At 44.1% G+C, this 27,332-nt stretch overlaps 1 protein-coding gene across 1 annotated transcript in view; it reads left to right on the top strand.

The window, feature by feature from the left end:
* The window catches only part of MFRP (membrane frizzled-related protein), a 211,523-nt gene that overhangs the window by 116,711 nt on the left and 67,480 nt on the right, over positions 1–27,332 (top strand). Inside the window, exons 6-8 of the mRNA XM_063941743.1 lie at positions 19,844–19,974; positions 24,754–24,888; positions 25,008–25,135. Coding sequence (XP_063797813.1) covers positions 19,844–19,974; positions 24,754–24,888; positions 25,008–25,135 — 394 coding nt within the window. The remainder of the gene's footprint in view (positions 1–19,843; positions 19,975–24,753; positions 24,889–25,007; positions 25,136–27,332) is intronic.

Below are 27,332 nucleotides of genomic sequence, written 5' to 3'. Positions count from 1 at the left end.
CACCACCACTGAACTGATGCAGCACAACACAGCACCACTGGACTGGACTTATACAGCAGTACTGGACATATGGCAGCAGAGGACACCACAACTGTGACTGGACTGATGCAGCACAAGACACTACCACTGAACTGATGCCGGACACTGAGGATGGAGACACGTCCTCTCTCTACACTCTCCAATGCCGGTGTGAAAAGGGTGGCGGCGCGCGGGTCTTTATAATGAATATAAACCCCACGAGAATCCGACAGCAAGATGATGCTGTTTTGCCTCATTCTGTTTTCAGAGTCAGGTGGGAAAACCCATTCCTGACTCGGATCCGGGCTCGGGTAGTGAAGTTTTGGGGGGTTTGGTTCTCAGGGAACCGAACCCGCTCATCTGTAGTGAAAACCAATATTTGTGTCAATCTCAAAACTTTTGGCCATGGCTGTACTTTGCAAAATTGTTGGGCAAACCTAAACCATAGTTAACAGGCTGGTGAATGTTTAGTCACATTGTGCTAAACAGAAAAAGTTACAGGTTTTATTTTATAGTAGAACACAAAGTGAAAATTCCGCACTGGTATACCAATGGTGTCCTGTGACCTGCAAATTATACGGCACAGGAAAATCCCAAGGGGAAAGAATAATGATAGCAAAAGCTAACTACCTCATAGTTTAAATACAGTTAAATCATAATATTCCAATATTCAGGAGGGTCGGCGGTACACCCCAGAGTCAGATATAGTAATAGCAACCACATTATAGAAAAAAAGAAGAGTATTTGTTGGGGGCACTCAAGTCAATAATACATTCATAAATTCAGAAAAAAGTTTATTAAAACATAACCATTATTAGGTATTATTTTAAAAAGATTTTTATTAAAACATAACCTTTATTAGGTATTATTTTAAAAAGATTTTTAAATTTAAAGCACCTTTATTATGCTAATATATAACAAGGGGGGGGGGGGGGGGAGAGTACTGGACAAAAACTGGAAAACCCTGATTTGTATATATTTTTTCTTCCACACCTATCTAAAATGTCCATAATAATTAAAAACAAAAGAACCTGTCAATCTTCTTTGTAATCAACATGTGACTCAATAATTCACCAACTTCAAGTTGCCTAATTACAAAAGTATTTTAATTGCTGTGGCCCACAACACACTTATAATATAATAACATATTTATAGTCAGTAATAAACCAATGATTGACTTTAGAGTGTGAGGATTCGGCGTTCCTCAGTCTAAATTATTAGGACTGAAGGTAAATCATTCAAATGGAGCAGTAGTTTTGGCACCACTATAAAATTATGTAGTGGTCCAAGCTGGTCTTATCCTAATTAGATGCCAATATATCCCTCTCTTGATGTTTAACTTCCATACTGTGTCTGAACAAAGCGATCCCTACGTAATGGTCCACAAATCAATACTAATGCTAGATAATGCAACAGTATACAGAATTAATCGCTATTATTTCAATCCTGTAGCAGTTTCTCATACAGTACTATTCACATTAATTCAGTAGTCAATTTGTAACTTTTTTTTGCTACAGTGTATGCTGTCAACATAAACCATAGATACTGTGGCAGATATCAAAAGTATAGCAAGAGGAGTATTTGTACATTACTACTCATGTTTGTTTGTAGAAACTTAGCATAAAAATACATTTGTTTTGTCCGCAATTTTTACCTACTTGTTAAAGAAAAATATAGAGTGAAGGAAAATAGAAGCTCTTCTACTGTCAGACATTAGAGGGACTGAAGCTTAACGCTTAGGTGCCCTGATATCCGTGACATCGCAGGACCCCTTCCCCATAATCTCTGATGAGAGATAGCAGAAAAGTGATAGGCCAGAGAATCATAAGTTATTGAAAGGTATGTATATATATATATATATATATATATCTCTTTGATTCAATTAAAAATATATTAGATTTTAACTACCAGTTATATAACAAAGGAGAGTTTTTTAAAAGAGAGTTAAAGTGACCCTTCTGCAGTCCATGGTGGTCATTCCGAGTTGTTCGCTCGTTGCCGTTTTTCCCCAACGCAGCGATTAGATGGTAAATGTGCATGCACATGGCATGCGCTAAGTTGTTTTACACAAAACTTAGATTTGCTGATATTCGTGCGGCGCTTTTCAGTCGCACTGCTGATCGGTGAGTGATTGACAGGAAAGGGGCATTTCTGGGAGGTAACTGACCGTTTTCTGGGAGTGTGCTAAAAATACGCAGGCGTGCCAGGGAAAAACGCAGGAGTGGCTGTAGAAACGGGGGAGTGGCTGACCGAACGCAGGGCGTGTTTGTGATGTCAACCAGGAACTAAACGGGCTGAGGTGATCGCAATCTAGGAGTAGGTCTGGAGCTACTCAGAAACTGCATGGAAATTTTTAGTAGCAATTCTGCTACTCTTTCGTTCGCTATTCTGCTAAGTTAAGATACACTCCCAGAGGGCGGCGGCCTAGCGTTTGCAATGCTGCCAAAAAAAAAAAGCTAGAAAGCAAACAACTCGGAATGACCACCCATGTTAGAGAGGGAACAGACCCTGATGTCCTATGGACACTTGCAGGGGCCGCTACCCCCAATCACTTGGTGAGAGAGGGTCAGAATGTGAGAGGTACAGTGAATATCCTAGTAAAGGAAAAGATCAGAGACTTAGTTCAGTATTACAAGAAAATGACAGGTTTTATTTTATGCACACTTGGCAGTTACATTATATGTCTGAGTTATGTACAATGCATCTGGAAAGTTTTCACAGCACTTCACTTTTTACACAATTTGTTATGTTACTGCTTTATTCCAAAATTGAATAAAGTAATTTTTCCCCTCAAAATTCTACACACTATACCCCATAATGACAACATGAAAAAAGTTTTTTTTAATATTTTTGCAAATTTAGGAAAAATAAAAAACTTAGAATTCACATGTATATACTATAAGTATTCACAGCCTTTGCTCAATACTTTGTTGACGCACCTTTGGCAGCATTACAGCCTTAAGTCTTTTTTAATATGATGCCACAAGCTTAGCACACCTATCTTTGGGGAGTTTAGCACCTATCAAGCTCCATCAAGTTGGATGGGAAGCGTTGGTGCACAGCCATTTTCAGATCTCTCCAGAGATGTTCAATCTGATTCAAGTCTGGGCTCTGGCTGGGCCACTCAAGGACATTCACAGAGTTGTCCTTTGATATCTTGGCTGTGTGCTTAGGGTCGTTGTCCTGCTGAAAGATGAACCGTCACCCGAGTCTGAGGTCAAGAGTGCTCTGGAGCAGGTTTTCATCCAGGATGTCTCTGTACATTGCTGCATTCATCTTTCCCTCTATCCTGACTAGTCTCCCAGTTCCTGCTACTGAAAAACATCCCCACAGTATGATACTGCCACCACCATGCTTCACTATAGGGATGGTATTGGCCTGGTGATGAGCGGTGCCTGGTTTCCTCCAAACATGACGCCTGGCATTCACGCCAAAGAGTTCAATCTTTGTCTCATCAGACCAGAGAATTTTGTTTCCCATGGTCTGAGAGCCCTTCAGGTGCATTTTGGCAAACTCCAGATGGGCTGCCATGTGCTTTTTTACTAAGGAGTGGCTTCTATCTGGCCACTCTTCCATACTGGCCCGATTGGTGGATTGCTGCAGAGATGGTTGTCCTTCTGGAAGGTTCTCCTCTCCACAGAGGAATGCTGTAGCTCTGACAGAGTGACCATCGGGTTCTTGTTCACCTCCCTGACTAGGGCCCTTCTTCCCTGATTGCTCAGTTTAGACGTCAGTGGTGGATGATGAGGCCACTCTGCTCATTAGGACCTTCAAAGCAGCAGATATTTTTACTGTACCCTTCCCCAGATTTGTGCCTCGAGACAATTCTGTCTCAGAGGTCTACAGACAATTCATTTGACTTCAGACATGCACTCTCAAGTGTGGGACCTTATAGACAGGGGAGTGCCTTTCCAAATCATGTCCAATCAACTGAACTTACCACAGGCTGTAGGAACATCTCAAGGATGATTAGTGGAAACAGGATGCATCTGAGCTCAATTTTGAGCATCATGGCAAAGGCTGTGAATACTTATGTACATGTGGATTTCTTAGTTTTTTATTTTTAATAAATTTGCAAAAATCTAAAAAAAATGTTCATGTTGTCATTATGGGGTATTGTGTGTAGAATTTAGAGGGGAAAAAAATAATTTATTTCATTTTGGAATAAGGCTGTAACATAACAAAATGTGGAAAAAGTTAAGTGTTTTGAATACTTTCAGGATGCACTGTACACAGCTTAATGTACGAGTTTTTCAAACACAAGATTTTTAGAGGGGATTTCTTAACCTATTTACTAGCAACACAGCAGTAATAGGGATGGCCATTGTTGGGTTAACAATTGATTGTGCCTTCACTCATTTGATGTGATTAAACCATCAAAAGTGAACCACCAATAGTTTGCAACCATCAAAGGCCATTCCTGCTGTAACACAAGAAAATCATCTTCTGGTGGGCAAAGATTAGTGTGCACTAAGGGATGGGGCTAATCTGTGTTCACCTAGCATCATGAGCATAAAAATACATCAGTGGAGGAGAATCAATGGATCTCTGCCATTGAGGGCAAAACATCGACCACTGGTTGCACACCATTGATGGTTATTAATTATTATTGGGCGATGGTCATCCACAAACATTCCTCATTGCAATACCTATTTATCATGGCTGTAAAAATGTCTTTAGGAGATTTTTATGTGAGACTATTGCTGAAAATATACTAATAATAATAAGAATTTACTTACCGATAATTCTATTTCTCGGAGTCCGTAGTGGATGCTGGGGTTCCTGAAAGGACCATGGGGAATAGCGGCTCCGCAGGAGACAGGGCACAAAAAGTAAAGCTTTAGGATCAGGTGGTGTGCACTGGCTCCTCCCCCTATGACCCTCCTCCAAGCCAGTTAGGTACTGTGCCCGGACGAGCGTACACAATAAGGGAGGAATTTTGAATCCCGGGTAAGACTCATACCAGCCACACCAATCACACCGTACAACTTGTGATCTAAACCCAGTTAACAGTATGATAACAGCGGAGCCTCCGAAAAGATGGCTCACAACAATAATAACCCGATTTTTGTAACTATGTACAAGTATTGCAGATAATCCGCACTTGGGATGGGCGCCCAGCATCCACTACGGACTCCGAGAAATAGAATTATCGGTAAGTAAATTCTTATTTTCTCTATCGTCCTAGTGGATGCTGGGGTTCCTGAAAGGACCATGGGGATTATACCAAAGCTCCCAAACGGGCGGGAGAGTGCGGATGACTCTGCAGCACCGAATGAGAGAACTCCAGGTCCTCTTTTGCCAGGATATCAAATTTGTAGAATTTTACAAACGTGTTCTCCCCTGACCACGTAGCTGCTCGGCAGAGTTGTAATGCCGAGACCTCTCGGGCAGCCGCCCAAGATGAGCCCACCTTCCTTGTGGAATGGGCCTTAACCGATTTAGACTGTGGCAGGCCTGCCTCAGAATGTGCAAGTTGAATTGTGTTACAAATCCAACGAGCAATCGCCTGCTTAGAAGCAGGCGCACCCAACTTGTTGGGTGCATACAGTATAAACAGCGAGTCAGATTTTCTGACTCCAGCTGTCCTGGAACATATTTTCAGGGCCCTGACAACTCCTAGCAACTTGGAGTCCTCCAAGTCCCTAGTAGGTGCAAGGCACCACAATAAGCTGGTTCAGGTGAAACACTGACACCACCTTAGGGAGAGAACTGGGGACGAGTCCGCAGCTCTGCCCTGTCCGAATGGACAAACAGATATGGGCTTTTTTGAGAAAAAACCACCAATTTGACACTCGCCTGGTCCAGGCCAGGGCCAAGAGCATGGTCACTTTTTATGTGAGATGCTTCAAATCCACATATTTGACTGGTTTTAAACCAATGTGATTTGAGGAATCCCAGAACTACGTTGAGATCCCACAGTGCCACTGGAGGCACAAAAAAGGGGTTTGTATATGCAATACTCCCTTGACAAACTTCTGGACTTCAGGAACTGAAGCCAATTCTTTCTGGAAGAAAATTTACAGGGCCGAATTTGAACCTTAATGGACCCCAATTTGAGGCCCATAGACACTCCTGTTTTCAGGAAATGCAGGAAACGACCGAGTTGAAATTTCTTTGTGGGCCTTCCTGGCCTCACACCATGCAACATATTTTCGCCACACGTGGTGATAATGTTGTGCGGTCACCTCCTTTCTGGCTTTGACCAGGGTAGGAATGACCTCTTCCGGAATGCCTTTTTTCCCTTAGGATCCGGCTTTCCATCGCCATGCCGACAAACGCAGCTGCGGTAAGTCTTGGAACAGACATGGTACTTGCTGAAGCAAGTCCCTTCTTAGCGGCAGAGGCCATAAGACCTCTGTAAGCATCTCTTGAAGTTCCGGGTACCAAGTCCTTCTTGGCCAATCCGGAGCCATGAGTATAGTTCTTACTCCTCTACGTCTTGTAATTCTCAGCACCTTAGGTATGAGAAGCAGAGGAGGGAACACATACACCGACTGGTACACCCACGGTGTTACCAGAACGTCCACATCTATTGCCTGAGGGTCTCTTGACCTGGCGCAATACCTGTCCCGTTTTTTGTTCAGACGGGACGCCATCATGTCCACCTTTGGTATTTCCCAACGGTTTACAATCATGTGGAAAAAACTTCTCAATGAAGTTTCCACTCTCCCGGGTGGAGGTCGTGCTGAGGAAGTCTGCTTCCCAGTTTCCATTCCCGGGATGAAAAACTGCTGACAGTGTTATCACATGATTTTCCGCCCAGCGAAAAGTCCTTGCAGTTTCTGCCATTGCCCTCCTGCTTCTTGTGTCGCCCTGTCTGTTTACGTGGGCGACTGCCGTGATGTTTTTCCCACTGGATCAATACCGGCTGACCTTGAAGCAGAGGTCTTGCTAAGCTTAGAGCATTATAAATTTACCCTTAGCTCCAGTATATTTATGTGGAGAAAAGTCTCCATACTTGATCACACTCCCTGGAAATTTTTTCCTTGTGTGACTGCTCCCCAGCCTCTCAGGCTGGGCTCCGTGGTTACCAGCATCCAATCCTGAATGCCGAATCTGCTGCCCTCTAGAAGATGAGCACTCTATAACCACCACAGGAGAGACACCCTTGGATATTGGGTTATCCGCTGATGCATCTGAAGATGCGATCCGGACCATTTGTCCAGCAGATCCCACTGAAAAGTTCTTACGTGAAATCTGCCGAATGGAATTGCTTCGTAGGAAGCCACCATTTTTACCAGGACCCTTGTGCAATGATGCACTGTTTTTAGGAGGTTCCTGACTTGCTCGGATAACTCCCTGGCTTTCTCTTCCGGGAGAAACACCTTTTTCTGGACTGTGTCCAGAATCATCCCTAGGCACAGCAGACGTGTCGTCGGGATCAGCTGCGATTTTGGAATATTTAGAATTCACCCGTGCTGATTGTAGCAGTATCCGAGATAGTGCTACTCCGACCTCCAACTGTTCCCTGGACTATGCCCCTCTCATGAGATCGTCCAAGTAAGGGATAATTAAGACGCCTTTTCTTCGAAGAAGAATCATCAATTCGGCCATTACCTTGGTAAAGACCCCAGGGTGCCGTGGACAATCCAAACGGCAGCGTCTGAAACTGATAGTGACAGTTCTGCACCACGAACCTGAGGTACCCTTAGTGAGAAGGGCAAATTTTGGGACATAGAGGTAAGCATCCCTGATGTCCCGGGACACTATATAGTCCCCTTATTCCTGGTTCGTTATCACTGCTCTGAGTGACTTCATCTTAATTTGAACCTTTGTAAGTGTTCAAAAAAAAATTTTTTAGAATAAGTCTCACCTAGCCTTCTGGCTTCAGTACCACAATATAGTGTGGAATAATACCCCTTTTCTGTAGTAGGAGGGGTAATTTAATTATCACCTGCTGGGAATACAGCTTGTGAATTTTTTCCCATACTACCTCCTTGTCGGAGGGAGACTTGGTAAAGCAGACTTCAGGAGCCTGCGAAGGGGAAACGTCTCGACATTCCCATCTGTACTCCCGGGATACTACTTGTAGGATCCAGGGGTCCTGTACGGTCTCAGCGCCATGCTGAGAACTTGTCAGACGCGGTGGAACGCTTCTGTTCCTTGGAATGGGCTGTCTGCTGCAGTCTTCTTCCCTTTCCTCTATCCCTGGGCAGATATGAACTTATAGGGACGAGAGGACTGAGGCTGAAAAGACGGTGTCTTTTTCTGCAAAGATGTGACTTAGGGTAAAAAACGGTGGATTTTCCAGCAGTTGCCGTGACCACCAGGTCCGATGGACCGACCCCAAACAAGTCCTCTTCCTGTATACGGCCATACTGTGCCGTTTGGAATCTGCATCACCTGACCACTGTCGTGTCCATAACATCTTCTGGCAGTTATGGACATCGCGTTTATTCATGATGCCAGAGTGCAAATATCCCTCTGTGCATCTCGCATATATAGAAATGCTCTATAGTCAATAAAATACTGTCCCTGTCAAGGGTATCAATATTTTTAGTCAGGGAATCCGACCAAGCCACCCTAGCTCTGCACATCCAGGCTGAGGCGATCGCTGGCCGCAGTATAACACCAGTATGTGTGTATATACTTTTTATTATATTTTCCAGCCTTGTCAGCTGGTCCTTGAGGACGGCCCTATCTATAGACGGTACCGCCACTTGTTTTGATAAGCGTGTGAGCGCCTTATCCACCTTAAAGGGTGTTTCCCAACGCGCCCTAACTTCTGGCGGGAAAGGGTATACCGCCCATAATTTTCTATCGGGGGGAACCCACGCATCATCACACACTTTATTTAATTTATCTGATTCAGGAAAAACTATGGTAGTTTTTTCACATCCCACATAATACCCTCTTTTGTGGTACTTGTAGTATCAGAAATACGTAACACCTCCTTCATTGCCTTTAACGTGTGGCCCTAATAAGGAATACGTTTGTTTATTCACCGTCGACACTGGATTCAGTGTCCCTGTCTGTGTCTGTGTCGACCGACTAAAGTAAACGGGCGTTTTAAAACCCTTGACGGTGTTTTTGAGACGTCTGGACCGTACTAATTGTTTGTCGGCCGTCTCATGTCGTCAACCGACCTTGCAGCGTGTTGACATTATCACGTAATTTCCTAAATAAGCCATCCATTCCGGTGTCGACTCCCTAGAGAGTGACATCACCATTACAGGCAATTGCTCCGCCTCCTCACCAACATCGTCCTCCTACCTGTCGACACACACGTACCGACACACAGCACACACACAGGGAATGCTCTGATAGAGGACAGGACCCACTAGCCCTTTGGAGAGACAGAGGGAGAGTTTGCCAGCACACACCAAAACGCTATAATTATATAGGGACAACCTTATATAAGTGTTTTCCCTTATAGCATCTTAATATATATATAAGCATATCGCCAAATTAGTGCCCCCCCTCTCTGTTTTAACCCTGTTTCTGTAGTGCAGTGCAGGGGAGAGCCTGGGAGCCTTCCCTCCAGCCTTTCTGTGAGGGAAAATGGCGCTGTGTGCTGAGGAGATAGGCCCCGCCCCTTTTTCGGCGGCCTCGTCTCCCGCTCTTAACGGATTCTGGCAGGGGTTAAATATCTCCATATAGCCTCCGGAGGCTATATGTGAGGTATTTTTAGCCAAATTAGGTATTCATTTGCCTCCCAGGGCGCCCCCCTCCCAGCGCCCTGCACCCTCAGTGACTGCCGTGTGAAGTGTGCTGAGAGGAAAATGGCGCACAGCTGCAGTGCTGTGCGCTACCTTTAGAAGACTGAGGAGTCTTCTGCCGCCGATTCTGGACCTCTTCTTACTTCAGCATCTGCAAGGGGGCCGGCGGCAAGGCTCCGGTGACCATCCAGGCTGTACCTGTGATCGTCCCTCTGGAGCTGATGTCCAGTAGCCAAGAAGCCAATCCATCCTGCACGCAGGTGAGTTCACTTCTTCTCCCCTAAGTCCCTCGTTGCAGTGATCCTGTTGCCAGCAGGACTCACTGTAAAATAAAAAACCTAAGCTAAACTTTCCTAAGCAGCTCTTTAGGAGAGCCACCTAGATTGCACCCTTCTCGGCCGGGCACAAAAATCTAACTGGCTTGGAGGAGGGTCATAGGGGGAGGAGCCAGTGCACACCACCTGATCCTAAAGCTTTACTTTTTGTGCCCTGTCTCCTGCGGAGCCGCTATTCCCCATGGTCCTTTCAGGAACCCCAGCATCCACTAGGACGATAGAGAAATTGGGGTTAAGGGTGAAATTGTGAAGAATATTTATCAATTATTGGAAAGTGGTAATGTGAAGTAGTGACTCATAGCAACCAAACAGCTTCTACAGGTGTGTCCTCATTAGAGAGGAGCAGTTCGGATTCCCAGGAATCCGAACAGCTCCAAGCCTGTCGAGCTGTTCATGAGCCCGGCTGGCAAAGTTCCCACCAGGATCGGGATCGTGGAAGAGGCCGAACGTCATCATCCCGTGTCTGATTCTCGCAAGACTTTGAGTCTATAAAGGCTCGGCATTCCGCAGCTTGACACCCTTTCCCTGCATGCTTCCACACTGCGAGGAGCATGCTGTTGTGTGCTGTCAGTCTTTGTCCTTTTAAGGGCAGGTTGTCAGAGTGTCCATCAGGGGCTGTGTCTGAGTGTCCATCAGAGGCTGTGCTGTAGGGCTGTCAATCAGAGTGTCCATCAGGGGCCGTACTGTGGGGCTGTCAGTCAGAGTCTCCATCAGGGGCTGTCTGTGGGCTGTCAGTTAGAGTGTCCATCAAGGGTTGTCAGTCAGATTGTCGATCAGAGGCTGTGCTGTGGGGCTGTCAGTCAGAGTGTCTATCAGGTGCGGTCAGTCAGGGTGTCTGTGGGGCTGTGTCAGTAAATGGTATAATGGCCTGGGGCTGTGTCAGTCAGTGTAGATAGTGTACATAAGAGGCTATCAGCCAGTAGTGTCTATCTAAGAGGCTGTCAGTTAGGTTCCGGTATGAATGGTCGACCATGTTATGGTCAACAGTCATTAGGTCGACCACTATTGGTCGACATTGACATGGTCGACATGGACACATGGTCGACACATGAAAGGTCGACACATGAAAAGGTCGACATGAGTTTTTTTACTTTTTGTGTCTTTTTTTCTTAAAGTGACTGGGAACCCCAATTAGTGCACCGCTTCCCCTTGCATGGCTCGCTTCGCTCGCCATGCTTCGGGCATGGTGCCTTCGCTTCGCTCGGCACAGATTACTGTTCCAATCGTAGTCCACGTGGATCGTAAAGTATGGAAAAGTTCCCCAAAATAAAAAAAAAGTTAAAAAAAACTCATGTCGACCTTTTCATGTGTCGACCTTTCATGTGTCGACCATTTTCATGTGTCGACCATGTGTCCATGTCGACCATGTCAATGTCGACCAATAGTGGTCGACCTAATGACTGTCGACCATAACATGGTAGACCATGTGAACGTATACCGTCAGTTATTGTGTCCAGCACAGCTAGTGGGGTTTTTTTGGTGCTGTCTCTGTCCAACAAAGAGGCTGTGATGCTGTCACTGTGTCCAGTGATCAGTCCCCTAAGTCCATCACAGTGGTACTGCTGTGACTATGCAGGCCCCACCATCTGCATTCACAGTGTGTGTGTGTGTGTGTGTGTGTGTGTGTGTGTGTGTGTGTGTGTGTGTGTGTGTGTGTGTGTGTGAGTCCCAAAAAAATAAAAATAATTGTTTGTTGTGTGCGCTGGACCCCAGTACAACAAAGCATAGTACCATTTGTGAAAGCGGTCTGACTCCACGCAGTGTGGAACAAGCTGCGTCCCAAAAATATATATTTTTTTGCTGTTTACATTATTTTGTTGTGTGCATTGCACCCCTGCACACCAATGTATAGTACCTGTGTGAAAGCGGTCTGGGACAAGCTGGTGCTCAAACCCCTCAAAGTAGCTACCTGTAAAGTGAGTTCCAAGACTGCTAGCTTGAGCCAGGTGGTTCCCTTAATAAGGCTTTTGGAAAAACAACTGGAGAAATTGAAAGAGGAGATAAAACAAGGCGAATCTGCAAAATATGCCGGACTTGTGGATAAAGTCCTTTTTTTGCTTCGCCGGTATCAAAGGGTTGCCAATATCCTGAAATCGGATAACTACATTTTGGCAACCGTGCTTGATCCTAGGTTCAAGTCGTATGCTGTGTTTTTCTTTCCAACTGACACAGATCTTAAGAGATGCAAAGAGCTCCTGGTGAGCATGTTGGCAGCTCAAGTGACACCTCCTCCTTCAGTTTTTTCCAAAACAGGAAAAAAATTAATTTTCCAAAAAGACCTAGTGGGGATGCAGATCAGTTCAAACAACATTTTGACAACTGGTCAGGTATAAATGAATTTCCCAGTATTAGTGACACCTCTACTGTAACTCTATCTAATATGGGCACCATTCAAAGAATGGTGGAGGATAGCTTTCATGACACCGTAAAATTAGTCATGTAACAGAGTCCCTTCATGTACTGGAAGGAAAAAAAGTCAATATGGAGGTCCTTGTACAAGCTGGCTTTGTATTACTTTAGATGCCCACCCTCCTGTCTGCACAGCTGGGAACCTCGTGAGTGAAAGGCGTAGGATGCTACTTTGTCAAAATGTGAAAAAGATGGTGTTCATCAAAATGAAATGGAAATTCCACCTGGAAGACCTCTCCCAGCAATTACATAGAAATACAGAGACATCTGTAATGGTGGATTCCAGCGGGGAGGAATTAATATTGGATGATGATGATGATGATGATGTACACATTGATCAGGGTCAGGATGAGAATGGCACTGGTGATGACATCTTCTAGACACTGTAGAGCTGTTGCTTTAAGGCAATTGGTAGCTTGTTTTTTTGAGTCCCAAACCAATCATTTCAGCCACAAGTGAGGCAGTCCTTGCCGCTGAAATGATTGGTTTGTTAAACTGTGCATGCCCTGTTTAATATCCAACATCAGGGTGGGTGGAAGTGCCCAAGAACAATTCCATCTTGCACCACCGTTCATTTATCCCACTGATGTTTGGCAGTGTTTTTATAGATAAGCTACAAACTGCCATCTGTTTGTGCCGCTGCTCTATCGGCTAGTAGTAAGTAACCAGCCAGCTTGCTGCAGACTTTGACCTAAAGTGAATGAAAACAATATTGTAAGTTATAAGGAGGTCAAAATTATCTGCAAATTACTGAAAATTAATGTCACTGAGGTTAACAATACTCTAGGGTCAAAAAATGCAAAAATGATGTGATTTTGGCATTTAAAAAAAAAAATCCAAACCCATAGCCCGTCGCAGCTGTTTGGCAAATCCAAATCCCACCGATGAATCCAAATCATCGGGTCCGGCGCAAATCTGTAGTCCTCATACATCTAGCCTTAATATTCCGTGCAGCACACGATGCCTGACGCACGTGAGATGGCAGGTCCCATGAAAATCTGCTAGCATCAGCCAATATTTTTTTGTCGGAAATGTCTTAGTCACACGTTGGATATATCTATGTGTGGCTGAGTCTATATGCGATGCATAACAGAACTTGCCATGGAAAAAAGCTACAGCGTTGCCTTGTAGCATTTCACATACAGATTCAGAGACTAAGGGGGTAATTCAGATCTGATCATAGCAGCAAATTTGTTAGCAATTGGGCAAAACCATGTGCACTGCAAGGGGGGCAGATGTAACATGTGCAGAGAGAGTTACATTTGGGTGGGGTGTGTTCAAATTGAAATCTAAATTGCAGTGTAGAAATAAAGCAGCCAGTATTTACTCTGCACAGAAACAAAATAACCCACCCAAATTTAAATCTCTCTGCAAATGTTATATCTGCCACACCTACAGTACACATGGGCCCTCATTCCGAGTTGATCGCTCGCAAGGCGATTTTAGCAGAGTTACACACGCTAAGCCGCCGCCTACTGGGAGTGAATCTTAGCTTCTTAAAATTGCGACCGATGTATTCGCAATATTGCGATTACTAACTACTTAGCAGTTTCAGAGTAGCTTCAGACTTACTCTGCCTGTGCGATCAGTTCAGTGCTTGTCGTTCCTGGTTTGACGTCACAAACACACCCAGCGTTCGCCCAGACACTCCCCCGTTTCCCCGGCCACTCCTGCGTTTTTTCCGGAAACGGTAGCGTTTTTCCCCGCACGCCCATAAAACGGCCTGTTTCCGCCCAGTAACACCCATTTCCTGTCAATCACATTACGATCGCCGGAGCGATGAAAAAGCCGTGAGTAAAAATACTATCTCCATTGTAAAATTACTTGGCGCAGTCGCAGTGCGAATATTGCGCATGCGTACTAAGCGGAATTTCACTGCGATGCGATGAAAAATACCGAGCGATCAACTCGGAATGAGGGCCATGGTTTGCCTAACTGCTAACAAATTTGCTGCTACGATCAGGTCTGAATTATCCCCTAAATTGCACACAGATATACTAGTATCACATATCAAATTTATCAGCACATCAGATTGTTACTAAGTGATTAAGGTAATCCATAATTTTCACTCCTTATTCTGCTTCATGTATCTTGTGATCCAGGCTGGGCTTGGGGCAGATGCAGACCACTGAGATTCTTATCACTTGTAGGAGGAACATCCGAAGGTAGTCATATGCCAGTATGAGAGGAGAGCCAATGTAAGAAGCCAGAAAGGGGGGATACCACATACAGTATTTGCACAATGCAGTTTGCATAGTAAAATGTAGTGGCAATGAAGTGGCCAAGCACTGCCACACTATGACAACAGGCAATTCATGGGTCATATCCTCTGGCACCTGCTTGTTGGTCTCCATAGTACAATATGGCTGGTGTAAAGAGTAGAGATGTGCACCGGACACTTTTTGGGTTTTGGTTTTGGATCTGGATCTTCGCTCGTGTTTTGGATCTGAATTGGTTTTGTCAAACCACCCTTTCGGGTTTTGGTTTTGGTTTTAGATCTGGATATTTTTTTTTATATAAAAAACATTAAAAAAAAGATAAAATCACAGAATTTGGGGGGTTTCTTGTTCCTACAGTATTACTAACCTCAATAACATTTATCTACACTCATTTCCAGTCTATTCTGAACACCACGCAATATTATTTTTAGGCCAAAAGGTTGCACTGTGGTAGCTGGATGACTAAGCTAAGCGACACAAGTGGGCATCACATACACGTGGCCCATCTAGGAGTGGCACTGCAGTGGCAGAAAGGATGGCAGTTTTAAAAACTAGGACCCAAAGAGCACATTATGCAAAGTAAAAAAAAAAGGTGAAAGAAGGAATTATCCTTAACCCACCCTTATGTTCTTTAAACAGGACATGCACAGTTTATTAAACCCAGTATTTAAGCGACAGGTGGTCCCCCTGGAAAAAGCTCAGCAAGTTCTCAGAATCATAGCTAGCTACAAACATACCACCTCCATATTTGATGAGTTTTTACGTTATAAGAAGAGGCAAGAGGAAGAGGACAGTTTCAAGAAGGCAATTACAAATTAGAGAGGCACACACAATCAGGAACAACACACAGACTATCACCTCCACTCTTATCTTGGTGTGGAACAGAAAGGACTTTAACCAAGCAAATATATAATTTCCACATTACTGGACAAACTGAAAAACTAGGGGCCAAAGCCTCCGAATTTTTACCCTCTTCTCCATTTTCAGAGATTATAATAATCTCGGATTTAATGCTGGGAATAAACTGGTTTATCCCACAGTATCATCAGTAATTGCATTTTTATTTACATATTTTGTGGCAGATGCCTTATTTTCATTTTTCAATACTGTATATATATTGGCAGACAGAATATCAGTTTTAAAAATTAGGACTTGTCCTTGGCCTTATTTTTGTTTTTCACAGCTCCCAGTTACACGCATGTGAACATACCTGTGTGTCCCATTTACACGCATGTGAGCATACATGTGTGTCTTTTGTATTTTATTCATTATTTTTTTTTTATAAAGCAGCCCCTTAGATGTTTTAGCAGCCCCTCGTGAGCCACCACAGCAGCCCCATATCGGGCAAATTCAGTTTTGGTGGGTTCGGTACAGTACTAAGCAGGACCGTGCAGTTAATTTTTTGTTATTGAGCCCCTGCCCAAGTGGAGCTTACCACTCTAGTCCAAAATCATTTTATATTACAGGTAGGACTGTGTGAGGAAGCAATTCTAACCTCTGTGCCACTAGCATGCCTTAGCCTGTCAAGGCAGACAGCTTCCATGAGACTCCATACTGGGTTACTTATTCAGTAACTGTTTGTGCCTCACTGGAGCTCCTGGCCCATCTAGTGCTGCAGTACAATGGAAAGCTGATGCAATGCAAGATCACTGAAACTCTGTTCTTCTAACACTGTGAGGTCTTGCGATAACCCTACGCAGCCCTTACATTGTACAATTATTAAGGAAAAAACATTTACAAAATAAAGGAAAAGAACCATGTACAACAAATGTGCATATTGTAAATAATCCCAAAATGTGGAACATTAATAAATCAAAATTAAGGTTGACTAATTGGAGCCATTCATTTGAGTCCTTAATATGAAATAATTGAGAAGAACCTCTCTATAATGCTGGGTACACAGTGCACACTAGAAGATATATCTACTAGAGATGAACAGGTTCAGACAGAACACCCCTGGAATTTTATGGCACACATATAGACATAGGTGTGTTTGGAAAATCTAATTCTCTCTGGCAGTTGCCAGAGAAAATGAAGTATGAGATGGTGCCATGTCATGTTACACTGGATTATGATTCTGTCTCTTCTGAGTCTGACTGACTTTGGCCACAAATGTAGTCTCTCAGCACTTTATTGGAAAACACTTCATCAAACTTGGAAATTCCATTTCCACCTTTGCGGCTATAAGTTTTCACAAATCTGGTTATGATGTTGAAGCTTGTTTCATATTCTGCTCTATGCTTTAATTTAAACCCAGAATCAAGTACATCCGTACCATTGAATTATACGGCAGTGCCTCTGGATTTATACAACAGATAGGCAGCATCCCTTGCCTTATACAGCAGATAGGCAACACCTCTGTACTCATGCAGCATAGGCAGCACCCCTGAAGAATTTCACAGCAGAGCAGGCAGGCAACAGCACCACTGGACTTAAATGGCAGTGGGGCAGCACCCCTGGATTGATAGGGCAGAAGTGCAGCACCCCATAGAGGGAAGCACCCCAGGAATGATGTGGCAGACAAAGAAAAGACGTGCAAGATGGAATTGTCCTTGAGCTCTCCCAGCCACCCTTATGTTGTATAAACAGCACATGCACACTTTAATAAACCAATAATTTCAGCAACAGGGTCTGCAACACAACTGTGGCTGAAATGATTGGTTTGTTTGGGCCCCCACCAAAAAAGAAGAAATTAATCTCTCCTTGCACAAACTGGCTCTACAGAGGAAAAAGATGCCATCCACATCCTCCGATTCCACACCCCATTTGGTATTTACAGCCTCATCCTCACAGAGAAATAATTTCACCCCAAGGAGGTGTATTTTTTTTGTATTTTGCCCAGGCATGACAATGGGCTTTTTAATTCCATGGCCAACAACTGTGTCCACTTGTGCCTTATTCAAACAAACCACATCACCATTAGAATCCTCATCTTTGACTTTCTCCTGAGCGCCAGCTACACCAACATCCTCCTCATCCTGGTGTACATCTACAGTGACACCCTCAATCTCAATATCAGCAACTGGACTTGCGGTGCTCCTCCCACCACTTGCAGAGGGCATGCAAATGGTGGTAGGAGCCTCCTCTTCCCATAAGTTTTGGGAAGGTCAGGCCTAGACATCGCAACTATGGACACACTTGGACTCTCCTTGGGGATTTGTGATATCTATGAATGCACAGTTGTTTCCTGTACTTTAAAAAGCTGTATTTTTATAATTTTTTGAGAGGGATGAGGGCTTCCATCTTCATGAGAAGCTGAGAACACCAGTCATGAACATAGGCCAAGGTCTTAGCCTTTACTTGCCACTTCGTGTCGTGAATGATATATTTCTAATATTACATTTCTCATGATCTTTCACAATTGTTTCCTCCAAATTTTTGTTCTCCATTTCATAGGACAGTGCCCCTTTATTATTACACCACACTGAACAGTGCCCCTTTATTTTTTCAGCAAACAGAACAGTGCCCCTTTCTATTTACAGCACCCTGGCATTTTTACACTATACAGGAAAGGGCCACAGCACCCCTGTATTTTTACAGCATACAGGACAGGGCCACAGCACCCCTGTATTTTCACAGCATATAGGACAGGTCCACAGTGCTCCTTTATTTTTACAGCGCCCGACAGAGCCAAAGCATTTCATTGTTTTTACAGCATTCCTGTATTTTTACAGCATAAAAGGCAGGGCCACAGGACCCCTTTATTTTCACAGCACCCCTGTATTTTTACAGCATACAGGACAGGGCCAGAGCACCCTGTATTTTTACAATACCCCTGTATTTTACACCTTGATTTTCATACTACCCCTGTATTTTTACAGCATACAGGACAGGGCCAGTGTTCCTTTATTTTTACAGCATCCCTGTATTTTTACAGCATACAGGAAAGGACCACAGTACCCCTTTATTTTTACAGCACACAGGACAGGGCCACAGTGTTTTTTTATTTTTACAGCACCCCTGTATTTTGACAGCATACAGGACAGGGCCATAGCACCCCTGTATTTTACAGCACCTCTGTATTATTGCAACACCCCTGTATTTTTACAGCATACAGGACAATACCACAGCACCCCTGTATTTTCAGAGCACCCCTGTATTTTTACAGCATACAGGACAGGGCAATAGTGTTCTTTTATTTTTACGGCACCCCTGTATTTTTGCAAAACCCCTGTATTTTTACAGCATACAGGACAAGGCCACAGCACCCCTCTATTTTTACAGCATACAGGACAGGTACATAGTGTTCTTTATTTTTACAGCACCTCTGTAGTTTTACAGCATCTAGGACAGGGCCACAGCACTGCTGTATTTTTACAACACCCCTGTATTTTTACAGCATACAGTACAAGGCCACAGCACCCCTGTGTTTTTTTCAGCACCCATGTATTTTTACAGGACACAGAACAGTGGCCCTGTACAGCACAGGACTGCATCATCCCTGTAAAGCACAAGACTGCAGCATCCCTGTACAGCACCCCAAACCACACAGGATCCCCCTTAACAGCAACCCTGTACAGCACAATACAGTAGCACCCCTAACAGCACAGCACACCAGCACAAGACACCACCCCAGAAGAGCAGAGGACAGAAGCACGCCTATACGCCACCACCCACATACATACTGAGGTCTGTTCCTTTATTCTCCAAGTCCGGAGTGAAAGTGGCAGGGACACGTGGCTCCTTGTATAGAATCCAAAACCCGCAAGACTCCAACAGCGGGATGATGATGTTTTGCCTCATTCTGGGATCTAAGTCTGGCGGGAAGTCCCAAGCCGGACTCGGATCCTGTCTTAAATCGTGAAGTTTGGGGGGTTCGGATCTCTGAGATCTGAACCCATTCATCCCTAGTAAAGAGGGAGATACTGTAGTGCTGTCTCTGCCCAAAAAAAAATGTCTGTCAGGGTGGGGGTGTGGAAATTCTGTGTACTTGAAAAACTCACTTTTTCCCTACTTTTGTGTACTTTGTGTTCTCTTGTGTTTGGTTTGTGGATATGTATCTAGTAGCATTTACAAAGCATTCTATTCTCTCAAAAGTAGTCCTTTGTTTGGTGATGATTCATCTGGTGAAGTCATTTAGTGGAAATATCCAGGAATGAGGTCTTATGAACTTATACAAAAAGTTTGTTTTGTTCAATTGTATTAAATAAAATGTATTCATAGGATTAGCAGACTTTAACTTTTAAATTTATTTTGCTAGGTTCTGTGGCACTGAAATTCCACCTACCCTTATTTCCTCTGGGGCACAAATGACTATTCTGTTTGTAGCAGATGAGGAAGTATCTGATGTAGGATTTTATGCTACATATCAAGCTCTGAATGCTTCAGAAAGTAAGCTGCATCATGTCTACTTGCTACTAATATGTGACTGCTTTATTTTCTACATAGCTGAAATTTCTAGATTATTGTCTATCTCAGACATAAATCCGTGTTTTGTGTTTGCCTGTATACAGTATATATATATATATATATATATATATATATATATATATATAAAATATAGAACCATATACTGCCAGCACTCCACTGAAAATGCAGCTTGCTCCGGTGCCACATCAGGCTAAACACAAATCCATGTAAGAAGGCACTCTGGAGTCATCAATAATGGCAAAATAGCAAAACGTGTATTAAAAGGTCAAGTCGAGCACTTTCGGGGCCAACACCCCGTCCTCAGGACCACACCAATACAGCATAGACACAGAACATAGACAAGACTTACCCCCTTATACCCCACAGCATGCAGTAATCTCCTCCCCATGCCGCCGTTCAGCTCACAGGGATCGCCGGCCGGAGACGCACCAGATGACGCACTTTCGGAAATCACCCCGCCATTACCATAGGAACGTCTGTATGCGTTCCAACAGCTGGCCATGATGCGTTCCACCCGTGTTGTCTCAGTGCATCAGCGCACGGCGAGCCTGTAGGGGTGACAGCGGACACTGGTTACAGGAGATACAGCAGGCACATATACTTAAAAACATTACTCATATCACAAAACATATACAAAAACAGTACAAAAAGAGAAAATAACCCTTATCCTCCGGATATGTAATATCCATAAACACATTAATGGACATACAATTGCAAAACTATATTAACTATATCAGATATTTAAAGAACAGTACTACCCACAAAAAGAGTGATTATATTACACAAACGAATTCCAATTAATTTTATCGTTGAGACCCCCTGGTTTGGTAGTTCCCAGCCTCAGGATCCAACGGGACTCCTTAATTAATAATGTTTTGGCTCTATCCCCACCCCGCAATGACTCCGGAACATGATCTATAATGAAATATCGAATAGACTCCAATGGATGGTAACAATCCTTAAAGTGTCATGGAACTGGTTGATCTATATCTTTACCATTGAGAGAGAGTCTAATTGCTGATCTATGGGCATTCATTCGTTCTTTAAATTTACGTGTGGTCTGCCCGACATAGTACAGACCACACGGATAGACCACAACGTAAACGACATGAGTGGTATTACAAGTAAGAACATATCTGATTCATACACCTTGGCTCTATGGGGATGATTACATTTTTTAAATGGAATGATAAAATTTACACGTAGTACAATCACTACATGAATAACATCCAGCTGGTTTAATATATATATTCGGAGCTTTAGGGATGTTACGTCCTGATATATCTGTGTGTACTAAACGGTCTCTCAAATTGCTACCACGCCTAAAGGCAGCAATGGGTCTCTTAACCTTAAAGATGGGGAGGTCTTTATCCGAACCAACTATCGGCCAGAGAGCATTACTCGCCCTCTTCACAATAGGGCTTGCTACAGTGAAATCACTTCTCCAAGGTATGAGATTATCCTGATTACGGATCTTAGGTTCCAACAAATCAACTCTAGACATATTCAGAACCTTTGTCTTTTATACATCTAGCAGTTTACGATCATACCCCCTACATGCAAATTTAGCTACTACTTTCTCAACCTCACCTGGTACTTGATCTATATTACTAGAGATGCGAGCAATGTGCATCATCTGGGATAACGTTGGATCATGAGGATGGGAACTACCAAACCAGGGGGTCTCAACGATAAAATTAATTGGAATTTGGTTGTGTAATATAATCACTCTTTTTGTGGGTAGTACTGTTCTTTAAATATCTGATATAGTTAATATAGTTTTGCAATTGTATGTCCATTAATGTGTTTATGGATATTACATATCCAGAGAATAAGGGTTATTTTCTCTTTTTGTACTGTTTTTGTATATGTTTTGTGATATGAGTAATGTTTTTAAGTACATGTGCCTGCTGTATCTCCTGTAACCAGTGTCCGCTGTCACCCCTACAGGCTCGCCGTGCGCTGATGCACTGAGACAACACGGGTGGAACGCATCATGGCCGGCTGTTGGAACGCATACAGACGTTCCTATGGTAACGGCGGGGCGATTTCCGGAAATGCGTCATCTGGTGCATCTCCGGCCAGCGGTCCCTGTGAGCTGAACGGCGGCATGGGGAGGAGATTACTGCATGCTGTGGGGTATAAGGGGGTAAGTCTTGTCTATGTTCTGTGTCTGTGCTGTATTGGTGTGGTCCTGAGGATGGGTTGTTGGCCCCGAAAGTACTCGACTTGACCTTTTAATACATGTTTTGCTATTTTGCCATTATTGATGACTCCAGAGTGCCTTCTTACATGGATTTATATATATATATATATATATATATATGTATATATATATATATATACACACATATATACACACATATATACACAGTGCATCCTGAAATTATTCAGTGCTTCACTTTTTCCACATGTTGTTATGTTACAGCCTTATTCCAAAATGGAATAAGTAAATTTTTTTCCTCAAAATTCTACACACTATGGCCCTCAATCCAAAATGTTGTTCGTTCGCTATCTGCTTTTAGCAGCCGTGCAAACACTTAGCCGTTGCCCTCTGGGAGTGTATCTTAGCTTAGCAGAAGTGCGAACGAAAGGATCGCAGCGCGGCTGCAAAATAATTTTGTGGAGCTTCAGAGTAGCTCCAGACCTACTCCTAGCTTGCGATCACTGCAGACTATTTACAGTAGTTCCTGTTTTGACATCACAAACACGCCCTGCGTTCGGCCAGCCATGCCTGCGTTTTCCCAGGCACGCCTGCGTTTGTATGTGACACGCCTGCATATTTACACACACTCCCCGAAAATGGCCAGTTACCACCCAGAAACACCCACTTCCTGTCAATCACTCTGCGGCGAGCAGTGCGACTGAAAAGCGTCGCTAGACCTTGGTTAAAACTGCATCGGCTTTTGTGAAAGTACGTTGCGCGTGCACATTGATCCGCATACGCAGGCGCAGAAGTGCCGATTTTTAGCCTGATCGCTGCACTGTGAACAACGGCAGCTAGCGATCAACTCGGAATGACCCCCTATACCCCATAATGACAACGGGAAAAAGTTTTTTTACAAATATTTTTGCAAATTTATTAAAAATAAAAAACTTAGAAATCACATGTACATAAGTATTCACAGCCTTTGGTCAATACTTTGTTGAAGCAAATTTGGCAGCAATTACAGCCTCAAGTCTTTTTTAATATGATGCCACAAGCTTGGCACACCTATCTTTGGGCAGTTTCGCCCATTCCTCTTTGCAGCACCTCTCAAGCTCCATCAGCTTGGATGAGAAGCGTCGGTGCACAGCCATTTTCAGATCTCTCCAGAGATGTTCAGTTGGATTCAAGTCTAGGCTCTGGCTGGGCCACTCAAGAACATCCACAGAGTTGCCCTGAAGCCACTCCTTTAATATCTTGGCTGTGTGCTTAGGGTCATTGTCCTGCTGAAAGATGAACCATCGCCCCAGTCTGAGGTCAAGAGCGCTCTGGAGCAGGTTTTCATCCATGATGTCTCTATACATTGCTGCATTCATCTTTCCCTCTATCCTGACTAATTTCCCAGTTCCTGCCGCTGAAAAACATCCCCACAGCATGATGCTGCCATTACCATGCTTCACTGTTGGGATGGTATTGGCCTGGTGATCACCGGTGCCTGGTTTCCTCCAAACACAATTCCTGGCATTCACGCCAGAGGTCAATCTTTGTCTCATCAGAGAATTTTGTTTCTCAAGCTCTGAGAGTCCTTCAGGTGCATTTTGGAAAACTCCAGGTGGGCTGCCATGTGCTTTTTACTAAGGAGTGGCTTCCGTCTGGCCACTCTACCATACTGGCCTGATTGGTGTATTGCTGCAGAGATAGTTGTCCTTCTGGAAGGTTCTCCTCTCTCCACAGAGGAATACTGTAGCTCTGACAGAGTGACCACTGGGTTCTTGGTCACCTTCCTGACTAGGGCCCTTCTCCCTTAATTGCTCAGTTTAGATGGCTGGTCAGCTCTAGGAAGGGTCCTGGTGGTTCCGAACTTCTTACATTTACGTATGAGGGAGGCCACTGTGCTCATTGGGACCTTCAAAGCAGCAGATATTTTTATGTACCCTTCTCCAGATGTGTGCCTCAAGACAATCCTGTCTTGGAGGTCTACAGTCAATTCCTTTGACTTCATGCTTGGTTTGTGTTCAGACATGCACTGTCATGTGTGCAACCTTATATAGACAGGTGTGACAGGTGTGTGCCTTTCCAAATCATGTCCAATCAACTAAATTTACCACAGGTGGACTCCAATTAAGCTGTAGGAACATCTCATGGATGATCAATGGAAACAGGATGTACCTGAGCTTAATTTAGAGCTTCATGGCAAAGGCTGTGAATCTACATGTGATTTCTTAGTTCTTTTATTTGTAATAAATTTGCAAAAATCACAAAAAATGTTTTTGTTTTTTCATATTGCCACTATGGGGTATTGTGTGTCGAATTTTGAGGGGGGAAAATGAACTTATTCCGTCTTAGAATAAGGCTGTAACATAACAAAATGTGGAAAAAGTGAAGGGCTGTGAATACTTTCCGGATGCACTGTGTGTGTGTGTGTGTGTGTGTGTGTGTGTGTGTGTGTGTGTGTGTGTGTGTGTGTATACACATACATACATACAGTATATATATATATATATATATATATATAAAATGTGTGTGTGTTTTATTTCTTTTTATTTCTTTTTTTTTTTATTTACTATTGCACCATTAATCTTCCTTTTTCATAGATGAATGTAGTTCTATGGAGTTGAAGTGTGGTGATGGAAAATGTCTGCCTTTAGAGTGGTCCTGTGATGGGTGGCTGGACTGTTCCGATGGAAGAGATGAACAGAACTGTCCAGCAATACCTGCTTCTGAACCAGGTATTACACCTAGGCTGTTGAATTTCAAAAACCAGGACTTTCTTTTGACTTCTCTCTTACCTAGTGACCACTTAGGCCGGATTTGACCTAACTTTTTGTTCCACCTCTTTTTGTCTTAGAAAACCCATGTCAGCCACTGAATGTTCCTTTATGCCAGGGATTGTCTTATTCCCTCACCGTGTTTCCCAATCTCTGGGTGCCTCTTTTTGAGCAAACAGCAGTCAATGAGTTGGTCAATGGATACAAGGTAGTGTCATTACCTTTGTGTATATGTCATAAATTATATTTCTTCTACACAGTCCATAGGCATTCACAGGGATGACATTGTGGTATAATGGTGGAGACAAGGCTCAGGCACCAAACAGTTAAGCTTTTTAAGCTCCCAAGATGCACTGGTCCTTCTCCCTCATAACCCACCCACAGCTCAGGCTCCTCAGTTTTTGTGTGGTGCAAGTAGGAGCTGATGCACCGTTATAACAATGGGGCTACTTTTAAGCAGCCCAAGCTTTTTTCTGTTTCTGTTTTCTTTTTTCTTTATGTGGATGCCAGCCACGGTGGGGCTCTAGGTGTTACGACCCGGATACTCAGGACCAGGGAGATCTTATATATTTGTCTAGAGCAGCAGGACGTAATGCTGGGAAAGGGAAACGGAATGGGAATAGCCCCTGGCACCCTACCTCCGTTGTTTTACCCGTGCTGTCAATTCACTCTTGGGAGACTATGGTTTCTTGGGCCCATGTACCATTGTATTGTGAATGTATGTTGAAGGGCGGATTAAGTCTGCCCAACTCCGATGCCCCCTCAGGTCTTAAGGAGAGACAAAGAGTGAACTGAGACAGGGTAATAACAAGGGGCCCTCTAACTGAAACAACAAGGCCAGGGGCTACTGGCTAACCTAAAACTAAAAGTATGCGCGGCTTACCGCCAAGGAAAAGAACAACCAAAAGATACCACTTGTCCACTCCCCTACACGGCACCGCCGAGTTCCGGGGAGGACAATGGAAGCAGAAACCTCCGCAAATGCTCCAGTACAAAAAACAATACTAAAGCGGCCTAGGCCGCAACACGCAGCAAGGCCGCCACTCACGAAACCGGGCGAGAACCCCAACCGACAGCACAGGTAAATGAGGACCAGAAGGATTCCCGGGACCGGCAAACGAACTCCAAGATACAGGAACTCAGGGAGCAGGACGGACCGGATACGGCAGACCAAAAACAGACGTTCACCAAACATGAGTAGCATGCAGGAAGCTATCACCGGCGTTAGTGTGAGGCACTGAGGAGGCATATAACAGGGAATCCTCCAATAGGAACAAAGAGCCAAATGAGCAAATGTCGTGCAGCTGCTTTGCTGCACGAGCAGGGGAAAACAGGTGAATACTGATTAGTGCAACGGGAAATGAGGTCCGCCTGTGGCGTCCCCGTTGCTAAGGACCCGGCGGCCCTGCACGCACGGCGTCCTAGCGTTGCCAGTGAGCCGGCGGCTAGCGCGCGCCTAGTATCCCTGCGTTGCTAGGCGCCGTGCAGAAGAACCAGGAAGAGAGGCGCGGCGACCGTTACCGCTGCTCTGTCAGAGACCGGGCGCACCGCCGCGCCTAACACTAGGAGGCCAAGCTAGCAGGGACCCATGGTGATGCCCTAGACTGCAACCAGGACAAGGGGGACTTATGCTAGCTCTGCTGTCTTCATTTTTATTCTGTCAGATTATACATTTCCTGCTTTCTCACTGTAACCCTAAAATACCAGGCATGTAAAGGATTCACTGTACTCCACATTTCCTTGCATTTGTGGAGGAAAATTGTCACATACTGTTTTGGTTACACACTGCTCATTGTCGTATGTTGTACTCACCCTTAAGCAATGTCTAGCAAAGGCAAGAGAACTAAACAGGTTCTGACTCCTACACTAGGTATCCTGCAAGGTCTGTTTAGCAGGCTTATTTCATCAGGATGTGGTGCAAGATAGTCTGTGTCCCTCTTGTTATTCACTGCCTGACCAGTCAGACTCTCCGACTCCAGCACAAGAACCTATCAAAGTCGAAAAATATCATGATGCATATGCCTTGTACTAACCCCTCATGCACATGCCCGCTGCGTTTGCACTCGCTCTGCCGTGCGTGCGCATATTCGCGCTTTGCATAACGGAGCTTTCACGGGCGTGCCCCTGGCGCATTTACGGTAGAGTTTGTGAGCATGTAGCGTGCGATTCGATCATAGCATATTTAACCCATTTAGTGCATTGTGTAGTTAATATTCCCCTAGACCATGTCAGCAAGTATGATTAGTTTAAACTGTTCCTGGACAGAGAGATCCCTCTTTACATGATAGGAAGGGTCAGAAAAAGGTTGAAAGGTGGTGTCTAGTATCCAGCTGTAGCGTATTTCAAGGGTAATATTCCAATGTTAGTTAGGAAAGGATCGCTCGCTCCTGCGTATAGTTATGTAC

This window comes from Pseudophryne corroboree, chromosome 10, assembly GCF_028390025.1.
Source record: "Pseudophryne corroboree isolate aPseCor3 chromosome 10, aPseCor3.hap2, whole genome shotgun sequence".
Classification (NCBI taxonomy): Eukaryota; Metazoa; Chordata; class Amphibia; order Anura; family Myobatrachidae; genus Pseudophryne; species Pseudophryne corroboree.
Note: the sequence above shows the minus strand (reverse complement) of the source record. Positions and strands in the feature narration are given on the sequence as shown.